This window comes from Odocoileus virginianus, unplaced genomic scaffold, assembly GCF_023699985.2.
Source record: "Odocoileus virginianus isolate 20LAN1187 ecotype Illinois unplaced genomic scaffold, Ovbor_1.2 Unplaced_Scaffold_1, whole genome shotgun sequence".
Classification (NCBI taxonomy): domain Eukaryota; kingdom Metazoa; phylum Chordata; class Mammalia; order Artiodactyla; family Cervidae; genus Odocoileus; species Odocoileus virginianus.
Genome location: NW_027224263.1, coordinates 6,090,786 through 6,118,019, shown reverse-complemented (window position 1 = coordinate 6,118,019; position 27,234 = coordinate 6,090,786). Strand labels below are relative to the sequence as shown.

At 43.3% G+C, this 27,234-nt stretch overlaps 1 protein-coding gene across 2 annotated transcripts in view; it reads left to right on the top strand.

The window, feature by feature from the left end:
* The first annotated feature begins 261 nt into the window (after nt 1–261).
* Nucleotides 262–27,234, top strand: part of AMOT (angiomotin) — a 59,696-nt gene continuing 32,723 nt past the window's right edge. The window contains exons 1-5 of one of the 2 annotated variants that reach the window (XM_020882801.2): nt 262–708; nt 8,458–8,532; nt 15,699–15,847; nt 17,469–18,402; nt 25,055–25,553. In XM_020882801.2, coding sequence (XP_020738460.2) covers nt 17,531–18,402; nt 25,055–25,553 — 1,371 coding nt within the window. In that variant the 5' untranslated portion in view covers nt 262–708; nt 8,458–8,532; nt 15,699–15,847; nt 17,469–17,530. Of the gene's footprint in view, nt 709–8,457; nt 8,533–15,698; nt 15,848–17,468; nt 18,403–25,054; nt 25,554–27,234 lie in introns of those variants that run through there. The other variant, XM_070462228.1, reaches the window with a different exon arrangement.

The following is a 27,234-nucleotide window of genomic DNA, read 5'->3' as shown; positions in this document are numbered from 1 at the left end:
TCCTTCCTCCCAGCCAATCCTTGCGTAGACTCGGGGCTACTATAATCGAATCGTGCCACGTTCGTGGGCTACCAGAGTGAGCGTCCCCGCTTTCGTAGGAGCTATCGGACCGCGGCGTTCAATTGTTTGAACTTCCCCGCCCCCTAGCCCCGCCTCTCTTCCGCCCCCCCACCCCGCCCGGGGTCCAGGCCGACTCCCTCCCTTCTTTCCCCGCCCTCTTCTCCGCCCCACTGCCTAGTCCACCCCCGCCCCCCCCCCCCCCACCCCCCGGCTCCTGGGCGGTCCTAGCCGCTCACCGCAAGAAGAAAAGCCACCCGTTCGTCCCCCTCCCCTATCTCCAATCCTTTGCCCAGGAGCTGCCTTCATCGCAGTCACGCCCCTTCCTTCCGAGGAGCTTTCTAGCTGCCTAAGCTGGTAGACCCTCTGATTTATTCCTCCATCTCCGCTCCCTTTCGCCTCATCTTCTCTTAGTTCTCACCGCCCCCTCCACCCCCACCTCCAGTGTGTCTCGCCTCCGACCATCCGCTGCTCCACCCTCCGGCCCGGTATCCTGCCTGTCCACTGCCACCAAGGAGAGTCCGGACGGAGCGGTGAGGAGGGGAGCAGCCGGGAGCTGGGGCTTCCCTCCTGCCTACCCCTGGCCTCTGGCCCGGGACCGAAGCCACTTGCGCGAGCAGAGTCGTCACCTTGTCTTCGTTGCCTTCTGGGGTAGGATACGTGTGGTTACTTTTCGCGGGGAATTGGGGCAGGAATCCATGGTGGCATGAACTTGATGATAATCTCAGCGTGAGTGAGTCGATCTAGATTTGCGTGGGGATGCCTGTGTTCTACTTTCTTTACAGCTGGCCACAAGTTTTCCGGGATGTGCAGTAAGTTAAATAGGTTAAAGAGTGTGCGCTCCTTTCCCCGTCCTACGAAGATGCGAATGGGTACCACTGCTTGATGGTACTTTTACTTTCTTGCGTCCTGGGGTCCTTGTAGGTCTCTAGGTAATTAAGCACAAAAGGAACTAAAGAGCAGAGGGAACTTGAAGTCTACGTTTAGCTCATCTGGAATGTCTGGGTTTATCTCAGATTGTTAGATGCATTTTTCCTAAATGCTTGGGGTTGGGGTGGGAGCTCACACTCCTCTTCCCCGGGGCTGTGAATTCTTGAAAAATTAGCCTGGAGGAGTAATCTACAGTGCTATACTCTTTTAGGTATAGGTTCTTTTAGGTATAGGTGTGTGTGTGGTCATGAGGAAAGGGTTGCCCCTTATTTGCATTATGGATGTTAGTAACTAGTTTTGCCTGATCATGCAGGTGTCTTGAGGGTCCCAAGGCTGGGTCGCTGTACGCAGATGCTTCAGCAGTAGGACGGCTTTATCAGGGTAAGCCAGTGAAGAGAAGAAAAGTGAGAGACAAAGTGACAGTCTTTGTAGACTCAGCAACCCCTGGTTAATTGCTGCTAGTAATAATATAATAGTAATTTTCAGCAAAGGACTAAATACGATTAAATGAGAGAGGAAAGAACAGTTTGTGAGAAATGGCATTTCCGATCTCTAACATGTCAGAAAGTATCTGATTTAGTTTTCCTTCCTCCTCCCTGTCCTCCCCTACCCCCATGAAGAGTGGAAGTTGGGAGGCAGTTTAAAGCTTTAAAAAATATAACCCTCTTCTCCCATTCAGAGAGGAAGATAATTAGTCACCATAATCTTCCATAATGTGGGGCTAAGGGTATTTAAGTCTCCTTGAACTAGGCTTTGTGAAAAGTCTTTTCTCAGGACAGCCTTTGTGAAGCTTTTTGAGTTAGACCTTTCGGCACCCTCATTTAGTAGCTAAGAATAGTTTGAAATACCATTTTGGATGCTAGATAAACCTTCACCCATCTCCCACCTAACCTCCAATCTAGCAAGCCTGGCAAACTTACAAGAATGGTGGTGTTCAAAGACCAACTACCAAGATGTCTGCAACACATTGCTTATTGGGGAACAAATTATTTACTTATATTTTTACCTGATTTCATTAGTTGATTTTAATGGGGGGAAGAAAGCAGGAAGGAGAGAAGGAATGCTACAGGGTGGCAATTTTAAAGGCTATCATATTTCAGATCAACTGGAAAGGAAAAGTTGGCCTGACGAAACTACATTTTATAACTGGCCTGGGACATTTTAATAGCCAGGTGGTTGTAGAGTAGTTGCATCTATTTACAGATGATAACTCAGGTTCCAGCTATTCTGTATGGGTTTATCCAGTGTCATTTACAGACAGTTTCTGGCACTACATCATACTTCATTTTAAGATACTACTTTCTTTGGAAAAGTCTGTGGCTCCGTAAAATTGAAAGCGCTTTTTCTTACTTCATAGTCTAGATAGGAAGTAAATCTCTAACCATGCTTATATGTAAAGTAACTTTTATGTGAAAGTTGCGGATCTGTTTACCTATGCAAAAGATTTTAGAAAGGAATTTTAAAATTCACATTCAATACTGTTTTGAATTTGGAAATTGAAATCTCATTTCTGGTTTATGAAGTAGGATTTATTAGACTAATGTATTACCAAGGCATTTTGTGGAGTTGCTTTTTATGAAGTTTTGTAAAGACCAAATCAGTCTCTTTCTAGAATGCCTTAGGAACAGTCTATTCAGAAAGCAGAGGGATGGATGCTATGACCTTGAGGTTCCATTGAGTGCCAGAATTCTAAGTGGGTACATCTGCTTCTGTGCTTCTCCTAAGAGCCCTCTCCCAGGGCCTGCGCCTTCTTTAAAAGGGTGTCTTTGTAATTAAGCAGCCCTTCTCCCCCATCCCCCTTTTCTTCCTTTGATCCAGCTTTTTTAAGGCCTTTTTTCCATTTTGAAGACAAGAGTTGTTTCTCACACTCTCCTACTCCCCTCTTAAGGTTTCTTTTCCTTTCTCCCTACCAAAGTGCCCCAAAGTTCTCAGGATGGCTAGAAATTGTTTTGTTTTGTTGGGGTGGGGGTGTCACCAATAAGGAGGAGCTGACGATATAGTCCCTCTTGAGAAATGTTTGTGACCAGGTAGCCTCTTCCATGGAGACTGAGCATTTGGAATGCATGAGAACAGTTTATTCTTAGGGGCTGTCTGGAAGAAATTGTCCTTTGCACCCATTAAGCCCAGCTTAAACCCACTGAAAGGAGTGGAGAGAGGTGTGTGTGGTCGTAGCTGAGCCTTTTAGGATGGTAAATGGGTAAATGTTCCCAAATCTCCTATTACATCACCTCTTTCCCCCATGGATTCAGGGGGTTTGGAGATCTGCTTGACAAGTTAATTAGCTTGGGACTAAACCAATTTGTTTAGAATTGTGCTCCATTGATTTCCTGTCCCCAGGAATTTTTGTTGCTGGTTTACTATGACGTGTTGTCTTTAGTCTTGCTTACTTCTTCGTTCTTTGCTTCCTTTTGTGGACTTCGGTCCAAAATCTAGGGTCCCACCCCTAAGTCAAAGGTTAGAATTTGGTCCCAGGAACTAAGGGGGGCATTAAACAAGCTGCCCATATGGCATTACTCCTCTCCATGGTGGGCTTCTGACCCCTTTTAAAACAAAGAAAGGAGGGCCATCTCCCCTTCCATACACGAAATCTGAACTAGGAAAGAAAAAAGGAAAAAGAAGGAAAATAGGAGGTCATTTGTTTTATAAAAGAAAAAAATAAATAAAAAATGTGAATCTACAAAAAAAAAAAAAAAAAGAATCCACTACAGTTTTCTTTGAAAGAACTAGCTTTCCTAGTTAGTGCCTTTGAACTATGACTTGATATATAAAAATTCACTCTAACCGAGACTGCTCAGAAGCATATTTATTGCATAAAGGTTTTAGAATTTTGTTGTAGTGATTATTGCTTGAATAAGCGAGGCCATTATTTGGTCTTGGAAATCTTTTTGTTACATGGCATGAAGTTAATTGTCTAAATCATTCTGGCTTGTAATAATGCTGGCCACGTTTAGCCTCAGCGTACATCCAGTCACAGAAGAAAGCTAGTATGACTTTCTGAAACAATATCAGACTTTGTGGATTTTGAGAAGTCCAAGGATGGGCCTCTATCCCATGTAGGTAGAAGATTTAAATTCCAGTTGTTGTATTTTAATAACCCAAGGATTTGGAAATTTTTTTTCTGGTAGTCTGTTCATGTATCTAGTAAGGCTGTCAAAAATAATAGCAACTGATGCCATTTTAAATAAAAAAATGCACAATAAGCTTTCCTTGTGAGCCTGTTGGTGAGTGGGACTTGGTTCTGAGCACAACTCTATGTTTGCCACCCTTAGCAAGTTTCCTCCTCTGTAAATTGTGGGGGATCAGACAGGGTGATTTTGAGAACCAGTTATCAAAAGTTTAGGGTTCTCTACTTAGGCCTCGATTTCTGATGTGAATGTGAATGATTCCTACTATATGAGGTACAGCAGTTGTTAGAAATACAATCATGTAGTCACCTGGATATATTAAGAAAAACCCTCTAAGGATATATCAATAATCAATATATTGATATAAATGCATTGTGTTTTGTATTTTAGCAACATACCAAATTAAAAAGCTAAGACCCAGCCCAAAACTTCATGAAGAATCCCATCATCCTAACAGATCACCTGCTTTCATTTTTTGTAGTTCAAGTCCTTGTTTCTGTACTAATACGAATTTTACAGAGTGAGAGTCCTAGAAATGTACACTGTTGCTTTTAAATTTTGAAAAAGAGCCCACCTAAGACTTAGCTTTGTAAACCCATGCGGAGGAATGAAGTCAGAATCTGCATATATGTGAGGAATCACGTATGTTTGTTCCTCCAATGCTAGGAGAAACTAGCAGATTTAATAAGTAATCCCTAATCCATTTCTGTAATTTAGGGTGTTCATGTATCTAGAAAGGCTTTTAAGTGTACTCCCTCGACCTCCTATTACCCTTCTCCCATTCTTTTTAAGCAAAAGGAAAACTAGTGTTCACTGTTTACTTTGTCTAAATCATTAGCAATGATTCTTAAATCACTGTATCATGATATCCCTTCAGGAGAGTACAAATATGGGTACACTATGAAGTCTCCCAAACAAGAAAGGAAAAGCAAGAGAAGACAAATTTTTTAATAGCTTTGAAAACAATATTAAACTAGGATATAAATAATAGTAAGGAAACTAAGGGCTTTAGATAATTAAATAAAAGACATAGGTAGTAAGCAAGATGACCCACACATAAGAGGTTCTTCGTTTGAGGCTTTACCATACAGTGACAGTTCAGTTACATGGTCCTTTAATTTTCTGTCAATAGGTTCTTCATAAATTAGATTAAATTTCATCTAACCAGAATAGGAAAGTGAAGTATGGGTTTTTAGTACTCAGAAATTACCAAGTCAAATATAGGAACTTTTTTAATGATATGTGTTCATGGGGAAAATGCAGATTGATATATCTGCTAACATCTCCTAAGGTGATTTTTGAAAATCTGCTTAAACAAAAAACTCTGTAGGCTTCCCTTGACATTTGTTAAGTCACTTTCACTATTGCCCCAACTCATGAAATATCATTAGACGGCGTGACTTGAAGCCAGGCTCTGGGTTTCTCTGCCCAACCCTTTGACTTGCCATGTGACCAAGGGTAAATGAATTAGCTGCTCTGAGCTTCATTTACTCTTCTGGGAAGCAAGGATATTAATATTTCACAGAGGTGTTTAGGCATGCTTCATATTGGGCACTTGCTTTGAGGCCATTGGATGAAAGGTGTCTGCATGATGGCCGAGCAGGCTTATTATAGGGTCCTGAGCAGGTGCTCACTTTTAATGAGCTTTTCGTCTTTTATAACATCCAGAGCCCTTTGGTGCCTCAATTGCTGTACTGACTATAATTGATTCTCCCAACATTTGTATTATTGGTCCTCTTGACTTTTATAAAATTAAAACATTGTCTTTTATATGATAAGTTGAGGTTCTAATCAGAGGACTCCAGCATCTGCTGGGGTGGTGAAAAATAGCTTCAAAAAGAGACATTAGTTGGAATGTGCTATGGAGATCATTGAGTTCTTCAAAGTTCTTACAAAAAGTTAAAAAGAGTAAAGAAAATTTCTGCATGTATCTCTGTCTGTGTATGGATGTGTGTGTGTGTGTTTTAAGGGAGAAAGTTTTGAGTAATATTTGCTTGTGACACATACTGATGATAGCCAGTAACTGAAACCCAGCCATTGTAGTGTTTTATACACAGCTGGTTTTTATTAATGATGGAATATTTATGCTTGCTGTACAATTCGTGGCTCATTTCCATGTGTATGTCAGAACTTAAATACCCCCCAAAGCAACATTAGATAACATTAAATATAAATGTGGCCAAGCTAGAAAGGGTGGATTGGGGGAGTCCTCTTTATCCTTAGTGATGTTGCTTCAGATCACAATAACTGCCTCCCAACTTTAGGCATTGATGCTGATCTTTATTTTTTCCCTTTATATATCCTGTAGCATGCTTCAAATTTTGATCCTTTTGATATGGACAAATGATTGCCCCCCCCCCCAATAATGTAGATGAAACTGATGTATGTGTTTTTTAAGAGCATATTTTCCCTGCACATGCTTCTCATTATCCTAGAGGCCTGGACTCAATCAGTAAAGGAGCAGAGAAACCACATAATTGAAAGGAGAATGACGGTGGTGCATACTTGGAATATTTGTGGGAAGGAGATTGCTGACATCAGAAAATGTAGTGGCCTGAGTGTTAACAGCATTGAAGAGAAATAAGCTTTCTGTGTGTCTGTGCATTGAGAATTTATTTTTAAGGGGATAAAAATATGGGCCAGGTTTGACATCCTTTTATGAAGTTGCCCTGGAAACTTTGATGAAGGTTGTTATAGAATGGTTCAATTAAAATCTTCCCCATTAGGAAGCTAATTAGTACATCACTTACTCATTTCGGTTGTTTTCAAGGGGCATGGATTTGCATTGAATTAATGACATTCTTTTCCATGTGATAGCAAAGTGAGATAAAAATCACAGATGGGGAAAATTATTTAGATTGCCTATTTTGAAGAAATCTAATTTCCTCTTTATTACATTTAGGTTTTCAGTTCAGATTTTTCTTTCACTCTGTTTATATATAGTGATCACATTTTAGTTTAGTAGCCAGTTTTACTTTCTGGATCATGGGCTGTAAACCAAAGCTTATTAATTTGAGTTTCCCGTATGAATTGGGGAAATACGACAAATGACAGTGAACCATTTTATTAAGGTAACATTTGCGTTCTTTTCTCCTACAATTAGTTTCTCTTTGCTGTGTGTGTGTGTGTGTGTGTGTGTGTGTGTGTGTGTGTGTGTGTGTGTGTGTGTTTGGTGGAGGCAAATTGCTTTCTTAGAAAAAAAAAAATTGGAGCTAAGAAAAATTTGATGACTGCCCCCCTTACTCCCTAGAACATTTTGTCTGCCTCAGGCTCTCAGCTTGGCTTCCATTAGGACACTGTGATGACTTTTCCGACCTGGTATTTTTTGTGAGTATGCTAAGTGGTTCTCCTGTGGCAGCCTGAAGGAGAGCGGTTATGATGGGAATTGGAGTGCAGAATTTCTAGCATGTTCTTTCTACTGTACTCCATCTTATTTAGGGAAATGAATCCTTGCTTCTGAGGGTTGAAGGCCATTTGCAATAGAACAAGTGTCCTGTAGTTAACTAAATATATAATATGGATCTGCTGTGGTCCTCCTTTCCATCGTAACTAGTAGGTGACAGTCATTCTGTACATATATTCCCTGATGCTATATGCCTGTGACCTGTGCCTGCACCAGTTTCGGAGAGTAAGTGGGGACATTGGCTGGGTTATCTGATTTGTAGTTTAGTTGATTCCACCCTAGCCCTTCCTGAGAAATCAGGGTCTAGATTTTGTTTTTCAGTAGCAACTCAGTGAAGATAGGTTCCTGGGGCTTGCAGGTCAGAGGGAGGAGAAGCGACTGCCTTTGGGGAGTGACTCAGGCCCTTTGGTATGAAGATACGAAATGCTGGCTTCTGTCCATGCACCTGCTGGATGCCACACCTGTAGTCAGCACCTGAGCCCCACTCAGACAGAAAAACCAGACTGAAGGCAAATGGAGCTCCCTTCAAAAGGGGTTCAACAAAACGGAGAGCTCCTGATTATGTTAGCAGAGCACCACTGTGAATGATTACATTGAGCCATTCCAGTGTTGGTATGGGGAAACGTCTTAGATATTTTCTTATACGTGCAGTGCACTGGCTTGCTCAAGAGACTGTTGAAGTCCCAGAGGAATTTGCTTTCCTGATGAATTTCTCCTGGGAACTGTCATTTTAATAATCCGAAAGTCAGTTCTGTAGAAGTTTGTGTCTAGTCACACAGCACAGAGCAGGAAGTCACAAGACCTGGGTTCTGATCCAGGCCCCACGAGTAAGTCAGAATGAAACCTTGGGTCAAATTAATTATCAAAAACTATCTGTCCTGGACTTAAGCTTCTGCTGTTAATAAAATGGAATTAATTACATCGGGCTTTATTTTCTCACAGAGCTGCGGAGCTGGACAAATAAGATAACAGAAGTGAAAGCTTCTGTCTCTTTAGAAGAAAGGCTGAGAACTTAAGGTAAGGGTATTATTGTTATTGCTATTCTGTTTCTTTCATTCCTTTTCTTCTCTTTCTGTTGCCTCTAGCAGAGTCTTTGGAAAGTTATTTACTCAATAGGCAGTTATTAAGCACCTAATGTTTTAGGTGTTGGGAAGTATACAGAGGAAATCATGCACTCAGCCCATGCCCTCTAAGATCACAATTTCCATTTCTGGCTCAGCCTATTATCATGATTTCTACTGGGGCTTCCCTGATGGCTCAGACGATAAAGAATCTGTCTGCAATGCAGGAGACCCAGGTTCCATCCCTGGGTTGGGAAGATCTCCTGGAGAAGGGAATGGCTACCCACTCTAGTATTCTTGCCTGGAGAATTCCATGGACAGAGGAGCCTGGTGGGATACAGTCCATGGGGTCACAAAGAGTCAGACATGACTAAGGATAACATTTTCACTTCACTTCAACCTGGATACTTAGAAGCATAAAAGAATAAGAATGAACTTTCTTCTCTCTGCATTGCAAATGGGAACTTCTGACCCTGGAGCAGTGTACTACAAAGTCTCGATTAAAGGTATATGGGGGAAAAGCCATTCAGTAGATAAGGGAATTTCTCTCCCACTCCCACATTTGCAAAGCACCTGACTGTATAATGATCACTTTTTTGAGGAGTCTGTCCTTAGCTTCATCTTTGTTCTGTTCTGTTCCTATTCTATATGATCTAGCCCACTCTTTGACCTTAGCTTTTACCATATGCTAATGACTCTGGGAGATATATATATCAACCTTTGACTCCTCCCTTTTCAATTTCCCCAACATTGGTTACCAGATTCCACGTCTCCTACTCAGCTCATGGGATTTTTCCCTGTAGAAAGTGTTCCTTAGGTGGCCCAGAGTTTTGTTTTGTGTTTTTTTTTGCAGCATCTTCTGCTTTCCTGAGCTATCTGCTCATACCTCTGGTTTCCCATTGAACTGTACACTCTCTGCTTGACTGGGAACTCTTTGAGGACTAGACTCTGTATTACTTTCATTTTTTAAAAAAATCCATTCTAAGGCCTATTCAGTGCCTGGCTATAGTAAAGTGAAAGAAAGTGAAAGTTGCTTAGTCATATCCGACTCTCTGCGACTCCATGGACTATACAGTCCATGGAATTCCCCAGGCCAGAATACTGGAGTGGGTAACCCTTCCCTTCTCCAAGGGATCTTCCCAACCCAGGGATCGAACCCAGGTCTCTTTACCAGCTGAGCCAGGAGGGAAGCTGGCTATAGTAAGTGCTCAATAAATTTTTGTGGAAAATATGGTGCGATAAGTGTTGTAATAGAGATGTGTCCAAAGTCCAGCGGGGAGACTGAGAAGAGAGAATTAATTTTCCACATTGAGCAGAGTTGGGGGCAAGGGGAAGATGGAGATGGATTGGGAAAATTCTTCAAGCAGAAGATGGAGAGAGGAACTGCCGTCTTCTGAAAGCTCTGACTGAGCAGCCCAGAAAGAAATGCTTGTTGTATCTGCTTTTGCTAAGCCAGGGGCATCTCTGCCCTGTTGCCTCCTCTGCCTTAAGACTGGATGACTTTTATGGTTGGATCTGCAAATAAACGTCCGTCTATAACACATTGACCATGTAAGACAGGTGCCACTTAGTCATATAGTATTAAACAAGACTGACCTTAAATGTGCCTCCTTAACTGTGGTTGAAAATAGAGGTACACACAGGCTCATTGGTCATGTATGCTTATTTCTATATAGCAAAATAGCCTTTAAAATATATTGAAGATTGGTTCTGAAAATTAACAGATTTATTTCTCAGAATGTACCATGTTGGGTCACTGGAACTGAATGTTTTTGAGCTGACTGTCAGATCTTTCCAAGGGCAAAAATGAAACATGATATAAGCCATTACAGGCCATGAACCTGTTCTCACCCACCTGATGCTTTTACTAATTAGCTTCTTGGCTGAGTGGCAATTTGGGGCAAGTGCATGCAAGCTGGATTCACAGGGGAGCCCACATTCCACTCTGCCATTTCGCAAGCCACTAGGATACTACACTGGCTTCTTTCCCTCCCAGGAGTCCTGCTCTGCCCTGGTGGAAAAATGGGAGCAGAAGAACTTTTCATTAAATGAAGGCGAGATTTCATGGGGCTTTGGTGTTTTGTTAGTTTTATTTATTTTTTTAGTGAGTTTTCTGAAAACATTCATGTTCCTTGACCCATTAATTTCACTTCTGGGACTCTATTATTAGGAAACAACCCAAAATATTGAAAAAAGGCTAAATCACAAAGATGATTTTGTCACAATATTTAGATTAGCAGAAAGTAAAAAAGCAATTTAAATCTCTTAATAATTGGACAATGGATTAGGGAATCTTGATGCACTCATTTAATGGACATTGCATTGTTTGTTAAGAAGTCTATGCCACAACATAGAGAAAGTGCTTATGATTAAGTGAAATGGAGGAGCCAAAATGATATGTATGTTAAAATTTCATTGCTTTGTGAAAAATACAAAAACACATAGAAAAAAAACTACAGATACTATTTTATAATGCTAACAATGCTTGGGCTGAGGTGCTGGGATTATGAGTGGTTTTTTTTCTCTTTGTTATCAGTATTTGCATATTGTGCTTATATTATTAGATTAGTAAAATAAAAGTGGGTAGTCTGCCACTGAAAACAGGATATTGGTAAAACTGGCAAGTTTCAGGTATATTCTTAAACTTTTCTCAGTTTATGCTCCATCTGATTCCATGGACTGCTTATACTTTTTCTGAGGCAAGAAGAAATGGGATGTGATGGTGTGATCTATTCCTTCCTTGGGATGGGTGTATGTGGAGGGGAGTGGAGGGTGGTAGCATCAGCATTCTCCTTGTTAGTGTTTCACTGCTCATGTACTCTTTAGGGTTAATCACCTTTGTTGACTATTACCTTGTTCAAGTTGATTGTTTTAGAATCCGGAAGGGTAAAACTGCTACCAAATTGACCATGCCTTGAGTTACCATTTGAGAAACAGATAACTGACACTGATCCTAAGATTTGGAAATGCCAAGGACTTACTGTGATTCTTAAAATAATTTTCCAACCTAATCTAGATAGAAGTAGAGATAGGAGCAAAGAGGTGGGGGCCAACTCATAACCTGTTCTTAAACTAGTGCTAGACTTAAACCACAGTAAGTGCCAAGTTGGTACGATGTTAACAAGACCTGGAACAGAGGCCTGGAAATATTGATCAGTGGAGGTTCTATTACTCTCCAACCTACCTGCATATCATGGCCTAAAGAGGAGAGATTTTGCAGGGTCCTTCTGCCATACCTCTGGCTAAAAACATATCCCTCTTATGTCTTTGAATTTTCCCTCCTCCCATTAACATTTTACTTCCAGTGGACTTGGAAAATAGATGGTAGCATTAAGCCAGATTTATAATCTCTTAAAACCAGAGTCAATTCAATTTAACGAATATTTATTAAACATCTTCAATGTACAAGCTAATATACTACATAATATATTGTAGTGCGAATGTGCATGCTAAGTTGCTTCAGTCATGTCTAACTCTTTGCAGCCCTGTGGACTGTAGTCTGCCAGGCTCTTCTGTCCATGGGATTCTCTGGGCAAGAATACTGGAGTGGGTTGCCATTTCCTTCTCCAGGGGATCTTCCTGACCCAGGGATCAAACCTGTCTCTATGTCTCCTGCATTGGCAGGCGGGTTCTTTACCACTAGCGCCACCTGGGAAGCCCATATATTGTAGTGGAAGTGCTGTTACCCTAGGAATAATAAAACCTGCATTCTGGCCCTGGCTCTGATCACTTTTAAATTCTGACATCTTCATCTTTAGAAAGAGAGGATTAGACTACCAGATGGTCACCCAAGAGTCTTTCTAGTTCTGGCCTTCACTTATTTAAGGATGTGGGCATAGAAGATTTGAGTTGCAAGTAAAAGGTTTAAAAAAAAAAAACTTCATAAAATAACTGTACTCTTCTAGAAAAAGACCACATTGAAATAGTAATAGCTAACTTTTATTGAGCCTTTACTATGTACTGGCCTCCAAGGTTAGCACTGTACATAGACTACTTCCCTTAATCTTTATAACAACCATATGAGGTATGAGCACCGTTAGCCCTATTTTGCAGATGATGAAATTGAGACTTGGGGAGATTGAGAGACATGGGCGAGGTCAGTTAGTAAACCATAGATCCAGGATTTGGATTTGGGCAGTGTGGTTCTGGACCCAGGCTCTTAATCATGATATTTATACTGCCTGCCCATTACCCATGGAAAGATTTAGGGATAACCTGCAAAGGGACCATTGTTTCTTACCTCCCAAAGGAAGCAAATTAGTAGCTTGCATTTCAAGACTCTTAGGAAAGGTGTTCTCTAGAACACTTCAGGTCACAATATGGACCAATGTGAGAGGACATGAGAGAATTCAATGGCCTGTTTGGCATCTTTGTGTGGGAGGTTGTGTGTCTGTGTGTGTCTTATGCACAAATACATGCACACAGATATAGGGGAAACTTTGAACTGGCTTCTTTCCATTTAGCTGGAAGTAAAATGGTATGAAACAAGTTGACCAAGATTTAGCAGAGAAACAGGTTCCCTAGACTCAGATTCTTCATCCTGGTTGGTAGAGTGAGGGGTGAGGGCAGAATCGGTGGAGGAGGTAGAAGGGATAGAAAGAAGATCTTATAGGCAGATTTCAAAATTTATGTGAAGGGTGGGAATTTGGTGTGTCCTGGCCATGTTGTAAGGCTGCTTTTCTGGGACTTAGCTTGGGAAACACCTTCGTTGTCACAGACGTGTTTCATTTTGGCTCACCCTCTCAGGTACACTGGGAGTGGCCGATGACTGCAAATGCAGTGAGAACTTATCTTGGCCCTGCTGCCCTGTTGTTGTTACAAGAGAGTTGAATATATAGATTCAAATTGCATTTTTAAAGAGAGAACCACGGAAATCCTTTCTTCCCCTATCAAATATCCTCAGGGAAAGTCTGTTTGTATAGGAGAAACAAGGTTATTTTATTGATTGAAGATGATGTCAGACCCCTGGCAGTGGCATGATTAAAGCTGTGGGCAGATGAAAGGTTGCAGAGTTCATACTATTTTAGTTCTTGCGCATGAGACAAGGAATCTTCCTGTCTTTTCTCTATTAAAAAAAATGGAGTAGTGTTTTCCTTCTTATGTGACTCTGAACATGTAGATGAACATAAGTTTTGTAGGGGAAAAAAATCGGTAAACTGGAAAGGAATCAGCAAAGCTTTTCTCTTAGACTGATTTCTTTTCCTCTTTTAAACAGAAACAAAAAGGCCAGGGGGCGGGGTGCTGGGAAGGGACAGTCTGTCTGGTTGACACAAACTAATTTGGGTTTTGAAAAGGATATGGAGGAGAGGGGACAAAATTGAAGGAAAAGAGCAAGATGTTGGATAAGTTTTCTTGGTGAGGAACTGGGTGTCAGGAGCAAGCCAGTCAAAATCAGTATGAAGAATCTAAATAGTTCTGGAAAAGAGTCGTGGTGGTTTCTTACCAGGAGCTCAAGTTTAAAAGCCTGTTTTCTGTGTGTTTCGTTTGGAAAAAAAAAAAGAAACCAACTGTTTTGTTCAAAATTGGACAATAGAAACACAGCAGTTATTTACCGTAGCTCTGTTAACAGCCCAGCTTTGATTCCAATGAGAAGTTGTTTCTCTGCTTTTGAAATTAGGGGAGACACCCTAAAACAATTACCTTGCATACTGGAGATGACTTTGCTTTTTGATTGTCATTATATATTGGACCGAGACAAGATGGAAAGACAAATATCCGTGTTTGTTCACTCTATATCTGTTCACTTTATTTTTGGCAACATTGCAAGGAAATAATGTTAAATTAATCATCGTGCGGTTTTGTAGATATTTGTTTCAACTTGGATGTTTTGGACATGCTCCCAAAGCACGGGGACGCGGGTGTGCTTCCTTTGCATTGCTTTGCTCCTCAAATGGCATCCCTGGTGCAGATTAAAGGCTTTCCTTTAAGTGATACGAGTGAGTCATGGCTAGTCCGGGGCAGAAAATAGGAATGTGGATCATGTGCCTCTCACCTCAACCCCTCAGTTTCATAACCATTTTGGTTGGACCTGCAGGGCTTTTTGCTGAGGGTCAAAGGAGTCATTCGAAGTGAGGACTATCTCAAATCCATATCTGGTGGGCATTTGCATCTAGTCTCTATAATGTGAGTCTAGTAGTTTCCTTTCATGGACATACTGGGGCAGTGGAAGCACTGAGAAAGCAAGTAGAGCCATCTTCTCAGAGAAGAGTTGCTGCTGAAGAAGGGCCGTCACTTGCTACGCCAGTAAGAATGGGTGAACTGTTGATCAGATTGTAAGCTCTGTGAGGTCAGGAACTATATATTGTGTGTCCTTTCTATCCCTCATTGTGTCTAGTGCGAGGCTGGCAAATATCTGGAATAGCCGGCATGTAACAAATACTTAATGGCTTGGTTGACAAGAAGTTGGGATTTTCTTCTGGCCCTCTGAGACTGTAGCCATTAATCGGGAGCTTCACCGAGTGTTCTTTTTTGACTAAAATCTACCTTTTGATGACTGCTTTCCCTTCTGGGATGTGGGCCAGTGAGGCCAACTCACCTCCCCTGCTATTGATACCAGTTTAAAGGTCGCACTCTCAAGGTGATGGTAGGTACAGCTTTTGTCATCACCTACCATTCCAACTCCATGGTAGCTCAGTCGGTAAAGAATCTGCCTGCAGTGCAGGAGACCTGAGTTCGATCCCTGGGTTGGGAAGATCCCCTGGAGAAGGAAATGGCAACCCACTCCAGTATTCTTGCCTGGAAAATCCTATGGACAGAGAAGCCTGGTGAGCTACAGTCCATGGGGTCACAAGAGTCAGACACGACTTAGTGACTAAACCACCATTCCAACTCAGAATGGAAGCAGCAGCTCCTGAGGGCTGTGAGGCTATGACAGAGCCATCTTGCACATTTCCATCTCCAGGAGACTGGCTGACCTCCTGAATACAGCCACCAGAGTGAGATTGCCTTTTGTCCTTGTGGAAATGGACTCTGCCACTCACATAAAAGGCAAAAACAACAACAAAACAAAACGGGAGGAGAAGTCATCCCCTTGGAAGAACTGGTTTGGTTAACTGTTGGCCATTGGTGGCAAAATAGAAACGACATTTTTGTTTCTCCCCCTCCCCCTCCTGACCATTTCAGAGTGACCAGTGGTTGGACTCTTGGCGACGCTTACCCTGAACCTGAGTGTTAGGGCAGAGGGAATCTACTGTTGCGGTTTCTGGAGCTGCTCATAAGCAAGAATTCCCTATCCTGAGCAAGGCTTTAAGCCTAAAAGAAAGCAGAAATAGGTATGGACCATCAGTGTGTGTGGGTGCTGGTGTGTGTGTGTGAGCCTGTGTGTGTGTGGGGTGGGATGGGTGTGGGGTGGGAGGGGGTGGTGTGCTCTTTAGAGTCTGGGGCAGCTCACTGTCTGGATCTCCCTGACTTGCAGGAGGGGTTTCTGAGTGGTGTTGTTTTAACCATACACACTCCCATTTCTATTTTTCTTTTGACAGAGGAGAAGTAATTTGGTAATCATCTTTCCAGTTTAAGGCACCAAGAGAGATTTGTGTTATACTTGTCAGCCTAATAGAAAATCTCAGTCTGACAGTTGAAATACAGGAGTCCCTGAGGGTCATTGGCAGGGAGGGAAAGGGGACTTAAGGGCAGGTTGCTCAGCCCCTTGGTATATGCTTCCCCCAAGAATCTGATGAATGGGATTTAAAGGGGGCCTCTGGAAGGTTAACTGTGGAGTCAAACTGCTCAATAGAACAATTAGAAACCAGGTAGCTGTAATCAGAAAAGTAGAAAAGGAAGGGGGATGACCTTTCTCCAGCTACCACACACATCTTCTGGGTCAGTCCCTGTAAGACTGAAGGCAAAGGGGATCATGTTTCCAGAGACACTGGAAACTATTTCATATCATAGAAATCAGGACCTGGAAGCTAGGAGTCCAAAGTTCTCCTCTAAGAACCTGAGGCTGATTAGGTTGACCTAATTGTGACTTGGTGTGACATCATGTCCATTCTCCAACACTACTTAAGATCCTTGGGGTGAAAGTTTTCACTGCTGATGCTTAGTATCAAATTGCAGGACTTAACATGACAGACAGATTCTGTCCAAAGATTTAATGAGCTTCTAATGAATTTGTGGATACTATACTACTATCAGAGGCACACTTCAAATGAAAGAGGGCTTCCCCTTTTAACTCCTCGTTCCCAACAACAACAACAACAACAAATGCTCAATGACTATTCCTGGATGGCTGAAAGAGAAACTGTCAATAACAATTATCCCAAGCTCTTCTCTTATTAAGCCAAGGAGCATCCAAAATGGACAATACAAAAAGGATTTTTTTAAAAAGATATGTTTCAGAGTTTTATGAGATCAGAGAAAAAGATTTGCATCAAGCAGAGATCATTTTTATCTGGTACAACCAAGCTCTCTCATCACTTTTTATTTATCTTAGTTATCATTTGACATTTTGTAGCTCCCTCCACATGCTGAACTGTTTTACAGATCCTGCCTATGGGGTAATTTCCTGCCCCCACTGCCACAACCTTAAGAGTTGAATTTTTCATTTCAGTAGAATACAGAGAGATGAACTTGATAAGGGCCTAGGAAAATTGCACTCTCTGACCACCTCACTTGACTGCTTCAGGTTTCCTCAGTCCTTTTAGGAGTTAAGAGTGAATACTTAACCCAGGCTAAAAGTAAAAGAGGAAACAGAGGACTCGTATGCCTCCAAGTTCCTCCTCATGTCAATGCTAGAGCCAGAAGTGGCCAACAATTAACTGATTAATTCTAGATTCAGTTTTCTATTTGATCTCTGCAGAAAAATCCTCACCCCCCAAATACTCATTTTCTCCCCTTTTAGAGGACTGATTTATCCATCAACTGGGTGTTAAGCTTCCTGTTTCCCCTTCCCAGGTCAAGGGCAGCCCAGGTGCCCAATTTCTCTCTCTCTTCACAAGGCACCACCAGCAATAGAGATGAGAAATTCTGATGAACAGCCAAGTGGAGGAACTACGGTGTTGCAGCGTCTGCTACAAGAGCAGCTTCGCTATGGCAATCCCAGTGAGAATCGCAACCTGCTTGCCATACACCAGCAAGCCACAGGGAACGGCCCTCCTTTCCCCAGTGGCAGTGGGAACCCAGGCCCTCAGAATGATGTGTTGAGTCCCCAAGATCACCACCAACAGCTTGTGGCTCATGCTGCCCGGCAGGAACCTCAGGGGCAGGAAATCCAGTCAGAAAACATCATCATGGAGAAACAGCTGTCTCCTCGGATGCAGAATAATGAAGAACTCCCGACCTATGAGGAAGCCAAGGTCCAGTCCCAGTATTTTCGGGGCCAACAGCATGCCAGTGTCGGAGCTGCCTTCTATGTCACTGGAGTGACCAACCAGAAGATGAGGACTGAGGGACGCCCATCAGTTCAGCGGCTCAATCCTGGAAAGATGCACCAGGATGAAGGACTCAGAGATCTTAAGCAAGGACACGTTCGCTCCCTGAGTGAACGACTCATGCAGATGTCACTGGCTACCAGTGGAGTTAAGGCCCATCCGCCTGTTACCAGCGCTCCCCTCTCCCCACCACAACCCAATGACATGTACAAGAATCCCACAAGTTCCAGTGATTTCTACAAGGCCCAAGGGCCACCTCCCAGCCAGCATAGCCTGAAGGGCATGGAACACCGAGGCCCCCCACCAGAGTATCCCTTCAAGGGCATGCCACCCCAATCTGTAGTGTGCAAGCCCCAAGAGCCAGGGCACTACTATAGTGAGCATCGTCTGAACCAGCCAGGGAGAACAGAGGGGCAACTGATGAGGTATCAGCATCCCCCTGAGTATGGAGCAGCCAGGTAAGACAGTTCCCTTTCTGTCATTCCCTGACCTCATCCCCAACCAGCTTCTGCTGTGTGTTGGGAACCTTAAGGGAAGTAATGGGCAGGCATTTGGTGTAACAAACTCTGCAATGCATGGCTGGTCCTTGGCTTAGTAAATGTCCTGCCAACCTGAACGTGTAGCCTTCTTCAGCCATCATTAGTCGTGTAATTAACATACCCTTGACTTTATAGATTGAGCATGGCCTCAACTGCCTAGTGGCTGAACGGGAGCATAAGTCTTGATTGCAGTAGCATTTCACTGTCCGGTCTCCTGGGAGATTGAAGGGAAGAGTCAGTGTTCCTCTTCTTGTGCATTATTAAGCCCTCCTTTGAGGGGAGGTAAATTATCTTGCACTTGAGTCTGGAATATCCTATCACTTTCATTTATTCTCTTCCACAATATTCTTTTCACTAATTTCTGCAAACAGATCTTTCTGCAGAATTACCATGATTTGCTCAGACACTAAACAAACATCTGGATATTATTGTTGGGAGAACTGTATATGTGCAGGTTCAGCATGTAACTAGCTATGTACTTCCTTGCAGTTCCTGAAGTCTGGGCTGCTTAATCTTTTTTCTGTAGTGAGTTTAGTAGTTGCCGGTGACGTTTTTAAACATCTAAGTTAAATTCACCTCATATTGTATAGAAGTTTTGGTCAAATGCTAAAATGCAGAAGAAAAATATATTACCATGGCTTCTGTACAACTTGCCATTAGTTCAGGAGGACTGTTTTGAATAGTCATTAATCCCTAAATATAGTTCTGAATTATTCAGGGGCCTGTTGACTTATTGCTGTATCAACTAGACCTTATGATTCCTTGATTCTGTTCATTGTTCCTACTGGGGCCATGCTCTCCAGTCAGGAGTATTTCAACGTATGGGACAGAGGGAAGGTTTCAGTGTTGGACAAAAATGATGACAGTTATATGTGGTATTCCTGCCTGATTACCATGGGTAATTATGGGTGGCTTTTTTCTATAGGCAGCCCCCAGACGAGGCCTGTGATCTCTTTGATGTCTAACTTTTTGTCTCCTGTCCCCTCTTACTCATTTGGGAAAGAGTCTCTTGGCTTGAAGTATAGTGGGTGACTCAGGAGAGAAAGAAGACAGTCAAGGGGTGGAGTAGGGTGTAGGTAAGAGAATGCACCTGGCATTTCCTGGTATTTTACTTTTTTCACCTTCAGGTCCTGTTTTTTAGCTAGAGGCAATTCACTTTGGGCTCCACCCCTAACTTTGCTAGTTTAGGATTTTTTTTTTCCTTAACTCAGGTTGATTTCCTAACCCTTTTCAACCTCTGCTGTGCAGCTTTCAAAGGGCAGGAGCCTAACTTCTGATAAGTGGCTTGGAACAGGAAATGGGGTAAGGGACAGGGCCCTTCCGGTTTAAATGAGCAAGAATTCCGATTCCCATCTGCCCAGTGAAAGACTCAGGGAGGGGTTGGTCCATTGGACTGCTTAGCTTAGTGGAGACCCATGCAAGCCAGCAACATGTCAGTGAAGTTGGAGGGTTTTGTTTTCCTCTTCTCATCAGCATGGAAGAGTCTGGGGGGACTCCCTCCTGTATATGGATGGGATGTGTGTGTATTGCCTTGTGGGAGGGGAACGTGTTGGCTGGGGTGTGGAGCAGAATCCAAGCCCCGCTTAGCACATGGCCCGCCTTCCCAGGAAAGCTATTTTCAGAACTCATTCAGGAGTATTGTTTGCGATCTGAAATGACTCCCACAGTGTTTGAAGCTAGATGGAAAAGCCCTTTGATCTGCCTAAATAAATACTAAGGAGCCCAAAGAGGGTTTTTTTTTTTTTCCTTTCCATACTGATTAAACCACCAGAGAAACTTAGCTGCATATATTTAACTGGAAGAGATTTGTATTTTCTCCTCCCTCCTATGTTATCTATGGATCTCTTGCTCTGCTCCCCAAAGCAGTAGAGCCCACGCTGATTATCTTCTCTTGAGCAGTATTTTAACACACAGGTTTGCGGAAATAGTTTGTGGGTTTTTTTTTTTTTTCTCTATGGGAGAGAAGTGGTGTTTTTATTCCCCCTCTATGGGAGAGAAATAGGGTGCTTGATATGCTCAATGAATGTGCCTGCATGCTCAGTTGTGTCTCTTTGCAATCCCATGGACTGTAGCCTGCCAGGCTCCTCTGTCCATGGAATTCTCCAGGCAAGAATACTGGGGGGTTGCCATTCCCTTCTCCAGAGGATCTTCCCTTACCCAGGGATCAAACCTGTACCTCCTGCATTGCAGACAGATTCCTTACCACTGAGCTACCTGGAAAGCCCATGCTCAATGAACAGTCAAGCCTAAAATAATCATAATCAGAAGATGCTCTTTGTGAGTTTTGGGTCTGCAGCAGACAAACTGGCAATAAAATTTTTTTGCAGAGCCTGGGGTGAGGGTGTGGCATGTGTTGACAAATGCCTGCCAAGGGGAGGACTTTGAATGGCTTTCCATAAGTGTACCATTTTAGGTGGAGGCACATTTTTCCTTCTTTATTTCCTTTAAACCAACTAGCTAGACAGTTTGTGAGTACCTTTCCAAGTAACTGCTGCTAGTACCAAACAATTAGAAGACAGAATACTTAGTTCTTAATCCACAAATTACAGATCAAGATTCAGAGCAAGCTCTTTGAGCAAATTGTTGTCCAAAAAAACCTTTGTTGACCTTCAGAAGTGAAGTGAAGTCGCTCAGTTGTGTCCAACTCTTTGCGACCCCATGGACTGTAGCCCACCAGGCTCCTCCATCCATGGGATTTTCCAGGCAAGAGTACTGGAGTGGGGTGCCATTTCCTTCTTCAGAGGTGCTGTGAAATACTAGATATTTGCTGTTAAGATGAACACAATGTTACAAACAGTCTTTTTTATTACTTCATTTTCGCTATGCCCACCTCCCCACTTAAAAAATAAATATCCTGAATGCCCTGAACTCCAGATGGGAAACAAGGCCAAGCCATCTGAAGAATTAAAACTTTGTTGAATCTTTGTCTAAGTGCTGAGCCTTTTCTGCAGCTGGGGTTTATACATTTATCAACTGCTTTTAAAAATCAAATCCCTTCTGTTTGTAAAGCAGCCACCTCCTTTCAGTTGTTGACATCGTGCCCAGATCTGAGGTTTCTTGAAATCCTTGTTTAGTGGAATCTAAGGGTGACCTAACTCTGTAGCTCAGAGCAGAGTTGGTTGTGCAAGAGAAACAATCAGGAATTTGCAGCTCTCTCCAGGCTTCAGAGAGTGACCATCATAGAGCCTGGGAAAGGCAGTTTCTGTGGGGAGAATAAATTGGGTTCCAGGCTGTTGGCACCTGATCTGGTGAGAGGGTGTATAGGGGAGCTTGCATACGTGTAGGCCAGGACTGTCTTGCGTGCATTGGGGGTTGGGGTGACATGTGTCTGGGAAGAGTGGGGGCTCCGGTCAGCGAGGGGGCAGGGTAGAAGTTGCAGTGTCAGCTTGATTGCTTTCCATTTGTGTCCTCACAAGCTGTCTCTGGGTGGGGATCTTCCCCAGCTTTGGGGAGACTCTGATTTTGGTCCCTGGCCTCTGTCCCGCGTGTCTGTCAGGTCTCCTATTCCACAGAACACCAGAGGCCCAGGTTGTCTTAGGAAGGAGAAGGACAAAGGGAGGGAAGGGGCAGGGAGGCAGGTCAGGGCTTCCATGGGATCATGTGATTCTGTTGTCTACACGCACCTTGTTCCTGGTTAATATGTCAGTGGAAGGAGCTGGGGATAATGTCTCTCACCCAGTTGACACCCTTATTACCATTATTACAATTACTCTGTCTTGAGTGTAGGTTTGCTTCCTCTGACATTCCCCCAACTCTATCCCACACACGTCGTTCTTCAGTCCCCTTCTCTCGGGGAAATTCACACAAGCATTAATACTGTCCTGCTTTTTCATGGTGGGCGGATGCTGAGATCCAGATGGAGTTCGTTGGCTGGAGGGCTTTCTCTTCTTTTACGACTGCCCAAGCCTTGCTTCGTGTTTGCAAACCTGCCAGGGTCGGACTGCCTTGGTTTTACCAACATCACGGTGCACGGAAATCTGCTTCCTTTTCCAGCCTGGGGAATGTGAAGGGCAGCTGCCTCTTCTCCATTTATCTCTAGGCGAAGCCCACAGTCATGGCCATGGCCACTGCCATCCTGGGCTTATCCAACTCCGGAGCCTCCTTCCAGGCACCTCGTGGTCACCCCTTCTGCGAGGCCCCTGGGAGGCCATGTTCTGTCCAGGGCATGGGGAGGCCTTTCGGTCTACAGGTAGAAGAGAGGTCAGTGGCTGGTTTGTTTGAGAGAGAGGTCTAGGTTGCCGGTGGGACCCAGGGGAGCTGGGGGGAGGAAGCCCAGTTCACAGCTGGGCATTCAGTCTTTAAAAGAGAGTACCTCCCAGGCCTTGGGTTTATACATCCTGGCAATGAGGATGAATGCTAATATGGTCATTTTCCCCTTAAAATTTGAGGACTGGATTAGACAACATGAAATTTCAGCTCCTCTTTTCTGCCTGAGACATCAGCCCTAACAGATCCCAGGATGCCATATTTTAACTCCTAATGATATATATCTATAAGGTTGGCCAAAAAGTTCGTTCAGGCTTTTCTGCAAGATGTTTTGAAAAACTCAAATGAACTTATTGGCCAACCCAATTTATAATAGCTGTTATTCAAAGTGGAAGGAGAGTACATAGTCCATTTAACCTCTGAGGAAATTAAAGATCCACAGTATGAAAAATGGAGAAAGACACCCCCCTAAGTTTATAAACAGCTCCCATGCGTCAGATTGCATGAGTGCCTTGAACTCTCAGACATAAGGGTTATGTAGGGTAGCAGCTTTCCAGTTGTCATCATGAAAACCATGTAAATTCTTCTGTCCACAAGTAGTTTGCCCACTTCAGTATTCAGCAATTATTTATAGTGACAGATATGTGAAATTGGAAGAATGTGGGTACACCAGAGGCACTGATGGGATTGAGTGACAACCTTCGACTTGAATAGGTTTGAGGGCTCTGCTGAACATCTGGGTTATTGGGTATGTGTGAGCAAGTGTTTGGAATGGTTTTATAGCTGTAAAAATCCATCATAGTGAGGATCTCTTGTAGTGATAGATAAATGAACAGTAATGATAACTGGAGTATGTGTGGGAGGGAATGTGCTTTAGCATCAGGAATGCCAGTTAAAAGTTAATTGCTCCTGGTGATTTGTCCCAGTTTCACCACAACTTTTATGCAATTTAGTGCAAAGATTAAGTGGATATCCCATAAGTAAAATCACTAACAGGGTCAACCATTCTCATTGGGAGGTAGATGTGAGACTGTTTGTAATTCCTATGGAGCTCAACACTGAGAAGAGCCCAGTATTTTAGTAATTCATTTGTGACCTCGGGAACAAAATAGGCTCATGCAGATGAAGTAACTTGAGCAAGGTTACACAGCTAGTAAGCAGTAGGAAAAATCTCCAAACTCTGTTGGGATCCAAATTGTGTGCTCTTAGCCATCTGTCTTCCCTGGATTGAGAAATATCAACTGTAGGACAGGCGTCCACTGGATGTGGGAGTATATTAGGTTAACTGGGCAGGAGCAGGGAGGTGAACAATATTTTTGTGTGTTCGGTGTATACTGACAGATATTCTTCCTAGTTGTGGCAATGATGGAAATGATCCATTTGCATATGCTGTTTCCATTAATGGCTCATAGTCCAGTATTAGGTACCAAAATGTAAAAGTCATATTAAGCCATGTGCTAAAGTTATCTTTCTGGAACTTTCTATAAGTAATAGGTTGGGAATCTGAACATCACTACAAATCAGTGCATTATATTTAATAGTAGTGGAAAGAACCTAAAAATGGCACTTAAGTTCTACTCTGTCACTGCTTTTAACTCACTCTGTAATATTTGGCAAAATACTTCTCTCTGGACCTCAGTTTCCCCCTCTGTTCACTGACAGAGTTGGACTAAATAATTTATTTAAGGTCTTTCCAGTCCTTACATTTTGTGATTCAGTACATCACAAATTGTATGATAGTGTTACTTGTAATCCCTTCCAACTCTTGGAATTATTGCTGCTAAAAAGCATCATTCAGTTATTAACAACTGTCATCAACAATAATTATTTGGTATCTGTAATGTAGTAAGTACCTGTATATCCTCAGGTAGTTTTTTCTGACTATATGAATTATCCAAGAGAGTTGCAGATAACAAGATGAGGGGTGAATCTGATGACGGTTTGCTCTTTCCTTCTGGGCAAGTGGAACGAACTTTCTGTGACTATTTCTGTGTGCTGGGCTACATACAGTATGCCAGAAAAAGCTTAGTTTAAAATCATCAGGTGACAATTACATTGTCAAAGTCACATTTGAAATGCTTAGACTTGAGAAACAAGTGTATAAGGATACATTACTTTGGATGTTCACAAAGCAACCTTTGAGATCATCTGATCTGTCCTCCATAGGATCACACCTCTGTGGGTCAGGTATTGAGAGGAGGCCAGGCGTGGAAGGGACTGGAGAGGTCTAAGCAGAGACCTTGTAGTCCAACCCTGCCTGCTCCTCATTTTGCACCTGTTCTGGGGAGCCTGGGAGGCTCCACGTCTCCCTTTCTTGTGCCTTTAAGTGGGAGCTTAACCTGAGTACACCCTCCATGTTTTCCAGGCCAACACAGGACATCTCATTGCCTTTGTCAGCCCGGAACTCTCAGCCTCACAGCCCTACTTCTTCCCTCACGTCTGGGGGTTCCTTGCCCTTGCTGCAGTCTCCACCATCCACTAGATTGTCTCCTGCCCAACACCCCTTGGTCCCCAGCCAAGGAGACCACTCGGCCCACCTGCCTAGGCCACAGCAGCATTTCCTTCCTAACCAGGCTCACCAGGGGGATCATTACCGTCTCCCCCAGCCTGGCCTGAGTCCACAGCAGCCACAGCAGCCGCAGCCACACCATCACCACCATCACCAGCAGCAGCAGCAGCCAGGAGAAGGCTATTCCGCTATGCCACGAGCTCAGCAGTCCTCTGCTTCATATCAGCCAATGCCAGCCGACCCTTTTGCCATTGTTTCCAGAGCCCAGCAGATGGTTGAGATTCTCTCAGATGAGAACCGGAACTTGCGGCAGGAGTTGGAAGGATGCTATGAGAAGGTGGCGAGACTGCAGAAGGTGAGACCTCTGTATGGGGCTATTTGAGTCTTTTTGAAATCTTATTTGTTTAATATTGATATAAAAGTGTCCACTTGTGGGTCCTTGTATGACTTGTGGGTGGGTCTTCAGGATTCTTTTTTTTTTTCCAGGATTCTTATATCTGAAGGTTAGATGGAGCAAACTTTAGAGAAACCTTCTTCCTTCTCTTTCTAGAAGTAACATTTCACAGAAACCATAGCCCCCAAGAAAGCTTAACTGAGTGTTTGAGAATTATAAAAGGCAGGGAAACTGCTTCAGAAGGTCAAGAACACTGGAGAGGTCTGTGTAGGAGAAGTACCTGCCAGCATAAAGACTTTTCCTTTTGATTATATTTTCCCAAATACAAAATACTGAATTTGAATCTTAACTATAAATCCATAGTTCCCAGAAAAATCTCATCATTGAAGTTAGATCCTTCCCTGCCTTGTTCTGGAAAGGGCCTAGAGTACTTTTCCAAGTGGTAGTTCTCAATGTAACTCATTTTCAGTGCCCTTTCCTTTCCCCGCTTCTTGCTTTGGTCCTTCCCTGCAGCTCAAATGAAACATCTGCTCTCCTCTGGTGTGTGTGTGGGGGCAGGAGGGGTTTAGCACACCACAGATGGGTGACAGGTGACAGCCCAAGGCTAAGGAAGTAGCAAAAGGAGTGTATGTCCCAAGTTCACATTCTTCCCTGGGCCCCTCCTGAGTCTCTTGCAGCTGGGACTTTAGGTCTTGAGTTCTCTAAGCTAGGAACCTTAGCTCTTGGCTTCCTGTGGCTGGTGGTGAATAGGGTTCTGCCTTTGGCAGCCTCTTTGCAACTTCTGTCATTGTGGAGCTCCTGTGGTTTGATCTCCCAGACAATTACCAAAGGAGCTCCACAATGACAGGAGAAGGCAATGGCACCCCGCTCCAGTACTCTTGCCCGGGAAATCCCATGGACAGAGGAGCCTAGTGGGCTGCAGTCCATGGGGTCACAAAGAGTCAGACACGACTGAGCGACTTCACTTTCACTTTTCACTTTCATGCACTGGAGAAGGAAATGGCAACCCACTCCAGTATTCTTGCCTGGAGAATCCCAGGGATGGGAGCCTGGTGGGCTGCCGTCTATGGGGTCACACAGAGTCGGACACGACTGACGTGACTTAGCAGCAGCAGCAGGGATGTGAGGATGAAGGTGGAGGGAAGGGAGGTTGCCTGGTATTGTTGAGTAACTCTGTCCTCAGGAGACACCCAGCAGTGGAAATTTCAGGGGCCTGAATGAAGCTAACACTATGTAAACACCAGATCTGAGTCCTAAAGGAGAGGAGGGCTTATTATCAGCTAAGTATTTTTACGGAACAAAAAAATGCCTTTACCGTACCTAATGTTCCCAAGTCTGGATGGATTGGGGTTGTTGAGTGAGAAATGTTTCTTCCTGGCTTTGCCCCCAGTTTGAAATTTTCCCTCTTCTCTCATACCTGCCCCTGTCTACTCACATTGGTACTCACACACTATAAGCAGACTGGTCCAGTTTGGCTGATTAGGTTTAATAGTTGACACTGCTCCTTAAACTCTCTATTCATGGTGGCCCTGGCCTCATCTTTGATGTAGTAAATGAAGGGTGAACCCAGATCTTCTACAGACTCTCTTTTCTAGAGGATAGTGATTTTTTTTTTTTTTTTTTTTTTTTTTTGAGGGGGAAG